The following is a 6,318-nucleotide window of genomic DNA, read 5'->3' on the forward strand; positions in this document are numbered from 1 at the left end:
AAAATACATTTTCTACTTTTCAGCAAAATTGCTAATTTGTGTTTATGACCAGTAGTTTTAATAGTGTTCTATTAATAGCAATATCAAATTAGAAAACTTTCTACAAACTACTTGAAGTTGCATATGTCTGTTTTCTAAGTCATTCTGTCTAGACTGCTTTATAGAGGCAGTAGCAAGATATGTTTAACTTAATTTGAAAAATTGTAAACTTACAGAAAAGTTGCTACAGTAGTACTCAAATCCTGTTTGTTAGAATTTGAGTCATTTGAGAGTTACCAATAGACAAGATAATAGTACCCTAGAATTTCAGCATATATCTCCCAAGTACATTCTCTTAGATTTAGATAATAGATTTATTATAGTCAGGATATTAACAGAAGCACAGGATATAATTACAGTGTTTACACAAATGTATCCATTTTCCCAATAATGTTCTTTTCTGCTTTCTGATGCATTTACTATCCTGTTTCTTTAAACTTTTAAACCTACAATAGTTTCCAAACCTTTTTTTGTTAGACTTTTTAGTATATTTTTGTTGTTTTTGAGATAGGATCTTGCTAAGTAAGTAGCCCAGGTGGCCCTAGAACTTAATATCCTCTAGCTTCAGTCTCCTATGGGCTGGGATTGCAGGAATGTGTTGCCATACCAACTTCAGAAGATGAAACCTTAAGATGTGTTAGAAATCCTTGCCTTCTCTCTCCATCACAGTTTTGTACCATACCTGTACTAACTATGTTGGACCCCAAATGGTGGATGCGTTTCTCAACTTAGGAAAGTCATTTTCCCCAGCACATACAGGATGGAGTCACAGAAAGAATGTTGAAGTCAGAGAGTGACAGTGTGTCAGGCCAGTAATCCTAGCTACTCAGAAAGCTGAGGTCCGAGACTGCGATTGCATCCAGCTCAGGCAGGAAAGTTTGTGAGACTTATTTCTAGTTAAGCACCAAAAAAGCCTGAGATGGAGTAGTGGCTCAAGTAGTAAAGAGTGCTAGCCTTGAAACAAAAAAGTTCAAGGACAGCACCCAGGCCATTAGTTTAAGCCCCAGTCATAGAGAAAATATAAGGCAGCTACTTTTCAACCAGTGAATATGAGATGTTCAAAAGCTGAGTGCCAATGGCTCACACCTATAATCCTAGTTACACAGGAGGCTACAATCTAAAGGATGGCAGCAAGCAGGGCTGATGGTATGGTTCAGGTGATAGCAGGACCCCAGTGCCACCAAATAGAAAAAACAAATGAATAAATCATCCAGTTGCTGCAAGACTTACATCACAAGCTAGGGAAGGAACCCAAGGTTTCCTAATTCAGGGCCCAGTCACAAACATCATCCCTGTTGCCTTCAGCAAAAAGTGGGGGAAAAGGAAAACACTCTAATGTAAATATTGTGTTTAAAGACCTCAGCATAGCAATTTAGATTCTGTGTATGTTGTCTAAGCCATTATGCAGCATACCTTCTACTTGTTTGAACCTTCCATCTTAGTGTACCCTAAAACACCTGTTGATTCCACCCCCACTTATTTACTAAGAATGCTGACATCATAAATGAACAAACTCAACATAATAAAATCCTGAAACATACTTGTAGTAAAGTTAAGGTCCCATGATTGACTTTGTTACTCGGTTATTACCTTGAAATAAAGCCAGTACTAACCTGATTAACCTAAGACAAATTCCAGCAGATCCAGCCTGGCTGAACTAGAAGCAGCCTAAAGTGCCTTACCTGAATGAGCTCATCTGATCTAGTATCTATATCTGCAATTAAGAGTCCATGCCAGAATATTGTTGTTTAACTCTGGAAATGGCAATGTCTGTACTGGAAAGTTAGATGCCACTGCACATAGCTTATACATGAGTTATGATTTGGCAGCTATTACCAGCAAGAATTGAGATGTATGGTCAAATAAAAATTTATCTTTAGAAGCAGAGCTGTGGCTCAGAGTGGTAGAGTGCTATAGCGCCTTGAGCAAAGAGAAGTCAGGGACAGCAATCAGGCCCTGAGTTCAAGCCCCATGACCAACAATAGAGAAAGACAGTATTATTTTGCTGGCCATCCATGGCTCAGGCCTGTAATCCTAGCTACTTAGGAGGCTGAGATCTGAGGATCGCGGTTCAAAGCCAGCTCAGGCAGAAAAGTGCAAGATTCTTACCTCCATTTGAAAAAAAACAAACCCGGTGAAGTGGAGCTCAAAGTGGTAGAGTGCTTGCCTTGAGCAAAAGAGCTCAGGGACAGCACCCGGCCCCGAGTTCAAGCCCCATGACCGACAAAAGAAGAAGAAAAAGATCTTTGGTACAAATTAAAAAGAGGTATTACACTTGGTGAGGGCTTCTCTAGACATGTTCTTTGAGAACCTTGTGAGTTGTTGTCAGTAATGTTCTTTCCCTGCTTGCCTTCCAGGGTTCTTGGGGATCCGGAAAGGATCAGTACAGCCGGGAGCTCCTTGTCTCCTCCATCTTTGCAGCTGCTAGTCGCAAGAGGAAAAAGCCCAAAGAAAAAGCCCAGCCTAGCAGCTCCGAGGACGAGCTGGACAATGTCTTTTTTAAGAAAGAAAATGCAGACCCGTGCCACCAGGAGAGTAAAGAAGAGCCCCCGAGAGAAAGCGAGACCCCAGGCAGAAAGCAGCGGATCGTGGGTACCAAAGAGCAGAGCGCGAGGAGGGAGCCGGCAGCCAGGGAGGGGAGGGTGGCCGTGCGCCCCGAGCGCGCGCCCTCCGAGGAGCGCACCCCCAGGCCCGGCGGCCCGCCCGGACCGCCGCCGCCCCCCAAGGCCTCCCCGTGTGAGGACGCGGGGTCCGACGCCGGCACCTTGCCCCGCGCCGCTTCCCAGGCTTCCCTGGCCAGACTGGCCACCAAGAAACCCACCAGTCCCGACGCCAGACGCGGTGAGCTTTTGGCCAACGTGGGCACCCTGCCCTCGGATCACTCCACCCCGGCGTCGGCCGCCGGCGTGACCAGCCTCGACTCCAGCCGGCTGAGCCCCGAGGTGCAGTCGGTGGCCGAGAGCAAGGGGGACGAGGCGGACGACGAGCGGAGCGAGCTGGTCAGCGAGGGGCGGCCGGTGGAGACGGACAGCGAGAGCGACTTCCCCGTCTTCCCCTCGGCCCTGGCCCCCGACCGGCTGCTGCCCCGAGGCCGCGCCCCGGAGCCGGCCAAGGGCGGCCGGAGGAACTCGGAGGGAAGCGAGGCGAGCTGCACGGAGGGCAGCTGGACCCCGAGCCTGGACAGCCGGCGCCAGCTCTTCAGCTCGCACAAGCTGATCGAGTGCGACACCCTCTCCAGGAAGAAGTCGGCGCGGTTCAAGTCGGACAGCGGCGGCCTCGGGGAGCCCAAGGCCGAGCGGGACGCGCCCTCGGTCGCCAAAGTGTTTGATGTCATGAAGAAAGGGAAGTCCACCGGCAGCCTCCTGCTCACCCCGAGCCGGGGCGAGGCCGAGCCCACCTGGAGAACCAAGATCGCCGATCGCCTCAAACTCCGGCCCCGAGCGCCCGCCGCCGATGACATGTTTGCCGTGGGAAACCCCAAGTCCGAGACTGGCAAGCGGAAAAACATCAAGCGCCGCCACACCCTCGGGGGCCACCGGGACGCCGCGGAAATCAGTGTTCTGAACTTCTGGAAAACGCACGATCCCAGCGGAGGGGAGCAGAGAGAACCGGAACTTTCAGCTGTGAATCGGTTAAAACCAAAATGTCCAGCCCAAGACCTGTCCATCTCAGACTGGCTTGCCAGGCAGCGCCTCCGCACCAGCACGGGTGACCTGAGTCGGGGCGACCCGGAGAACCCCGGCCTCTTAGAGACGTCCACCCCCGACCCGCCTTCCTCCAACCAGCCCCACGCCTCGGGCTCCCCTCCAGGGCCCAGGCCTTCTCTTTCCACCGCACCACAGTCACCTGACCAAATAAACGGAGAAAGCGTCCAGAACGTGAGTCACCATGCCAGTTCTGAAGCTGCTGTCTGTCCTCATAAACTGGCCGACGCCCCCGGCACTAAAGCACAGATTCATCCCTGTCTTTAAGCTTGGGGGTGGGGGGTGAGAGGGTTCCAGTCCATCCTAGCAAATAAAAAGCTACTGTTACATGTTTCCTGTCACTCTGTAAATATTTTCTTGTACCAGAATTGTTATTATTGCAGCCTTCAATTGGGCTCGTTTCATCATCTTGCACTGTGAAATAGCTTTACAGTGCATTACTACAGCCAGAAGAACACACATGTGTATTTAAAAATATATTGGATAGTTGTATATTTGTTACAACTTACTACATAGTGTCTACGCCCCGCCCCAAATTACTGAAGAAGATCGCCGGCATTATTAGTTCTTTTGGTTTTCATCACTAACAAAAGTGCCTCATCATAAAAGTACATTTGATTTTTTTTTTAGGGTGCCATATTGTTAAAACACAAAACAAAAACAACTTCTATCACTTACCTGGAATTTTAAAGAAATGCATCTTTCTCGGTAACGAATTTCATGCCATTGACCAGTTTTAACACAGGTGGATACAGAACTTTCATTCTCTAGTCATTCCTGGTGGATCTGAGTTTTATATTCAAACTTTTAATACAGTTTTTTGAGTTTTGTGTGACTTGAATTTTTAATCTTTCTGTAAAATACGTAACTTAATGAACATATTCTATGTGTATCTTTTCTTCAGATACCAGATTTGATATAAATGTTGTAACATAGGTGTGTAGATAGTGGGTCCTGGATGGAACTGGCCTCTTACCGAGAATATAATTCTGCATGAGGACGTAATGAATCAAACCTGTGTCATGCCTGTGTGCACACGCAATTAAACACTGGAAATAAAAATTGTTTTGGTGAATTTTGCATGGCTTGAAGCTCATTCTGTTTAAGGTGACCCATTCATACCACTAATTAGCCTCCATCTCCTCTGTGCTGTGGCTGGCAAGGATCTCTTACAGACACAATAGGCTAAACTCACAGGTGAGTATGCGTCACTTTGCTAGTTAAAGTAGTACATATTGCTTACCTTTAGGGGCAGTGGAAAGCACCGAGTTGGGAGTCTTTGGGACTTTCTCTCCTAGATCAGTTCACTTGGGCAAACTTAACTTTTTAAAAAGTATTTCCTCTTACCAGCAGTGACAATATTACTACCTGGTCTAAGGTGCTTATTAGGTTTGTTATTTTTTTTTATTGTGAAAATACCGTACAGAGGGGTTACAACTATATGGGCAAGGTACATTTCTTATCAAGTATTGTTGCCTGCTCCTTTGTTTCCCCTTCCCATCCCTTCCCATAACCCCCCCCCCCCAAAGTTGTAAAGTTCGTTTTTAGACATATCTTGTACATCTCATTGTTGCAATGGGTTTTTTCCCTTCCCCTCCACAAATTATACCAACGTCAAATACACTGAAAGCAGGGGTTATACTGTGGGGGAGGGACATACAAAGAAACACAGAAATCATCTTATAAATATGTTAGAAACAATCACAAGAAAGAAAAAACATTTGGATCCTTTATCTTGGGGTTCATTTCACCTAATATCAACTTATCTGACCCTACTTTTCCAAATAAAGCAGCTCTGCTGTCCTTAGAAGAAATAATGCCTACATCCATATGAACTCTCAGAATGTTAAGGCTTGAGAAAGCTTATCATTGAAGTTAGACATTCTCAATAGTCATACCTGCTATTTTTATGTTTAAAAGTTTTTGAAAGTTTTATCATCATGAATTCATAATCTACACATAAATTTTATTTTTGATATATGGTACAGAGGGAAAAAAAGGAAAAGTAATTTATACTAGATTCTGTAATATATAAGTGCTCAGGCACCCCATTACAGATATGTGGTGACATAGTTAAATGTTACAAGTACATAAACTCACAATGTCATCACTGATGCAGAAGTTCCCCTTGCCTAGTGTTTGTGATGGTGCTGGTATAAACAGGCCTGTACTTCCAGTGATGTAAAAGTATAGCATGTACAATTATGTGCAGTACATAGCACTAGATCATTATGTCACTGGTGTGTATATATATATATATATATACACACACACACGAGTATGTATGTATATATATATGTATATAAAGTATCACAGGTCTGAACTCAGCCTCTTTCCAGGCCGGTGTTCTACCACTTGAGCCATACCTCAAAACCTGGATTTTTCTCATGATAGTTCGGCATCATGTTTGACCTCAGTAACTGAACCTGCAATATGGGGGAGGGGGGTTATGGCCCTTTCAACTCAAATGCTTTGATGATATTTTTTGCTTTCATTGTAGAGGTAATAATACTATATAGCATTACTGAGAAAGGGAGGCAGCTTGTATCTAGGGTTCGTTCTTTGGGTCTTTGAA

At 45.3% G+C, this 6,318-nt stretch overlaps 1 protein-coding gene across 2 annotated transcripts in view; it reads left to right on the forward strand.

Annotated features, from left to right (window-relative positions):
- The window catches only part of Arhgap21 (Rho GTPase activating protein 21), a 120,553-nt gene extending 116,169 nt beyond the window's left edge, over window positions 1–4,384 (forward strand). For both annotated transcript variants that reach the window (XM_042686075.1, XM_042686076.1), the window contains one exon: window positions 2,397–4,384. In XM_042686075.1, coding sequence (XP_042542009.1) covers window positions 2,397–4,010 — 1,614 coding nt within the window. In that variant the 3' untranslated portion in view covers window positions 4,011–4,384. The remainder of the gene's footprint in view (window positions 1–2,396) is intronic.
- Window positions 4,385–6,318: the final 1,934 nt, after the last annotated feature.

Source organism: Dipodomys spectabilis, unplaced genomic scaffold (genome assembly GCF_019054845.1).
Source record: "Dipodomys spectabilis isolate Male_0828 unplaced genomic scaffold, ASM1905484v1 ptg000096l, whole genome shotgun sequence".
NCBI classification, from domain to species: Eukaryota; Metazoa; Chordata; class Mammalia; order Rodentia; family Heteromyidae; genus Dipodomys; species Dipodomys spectabilis.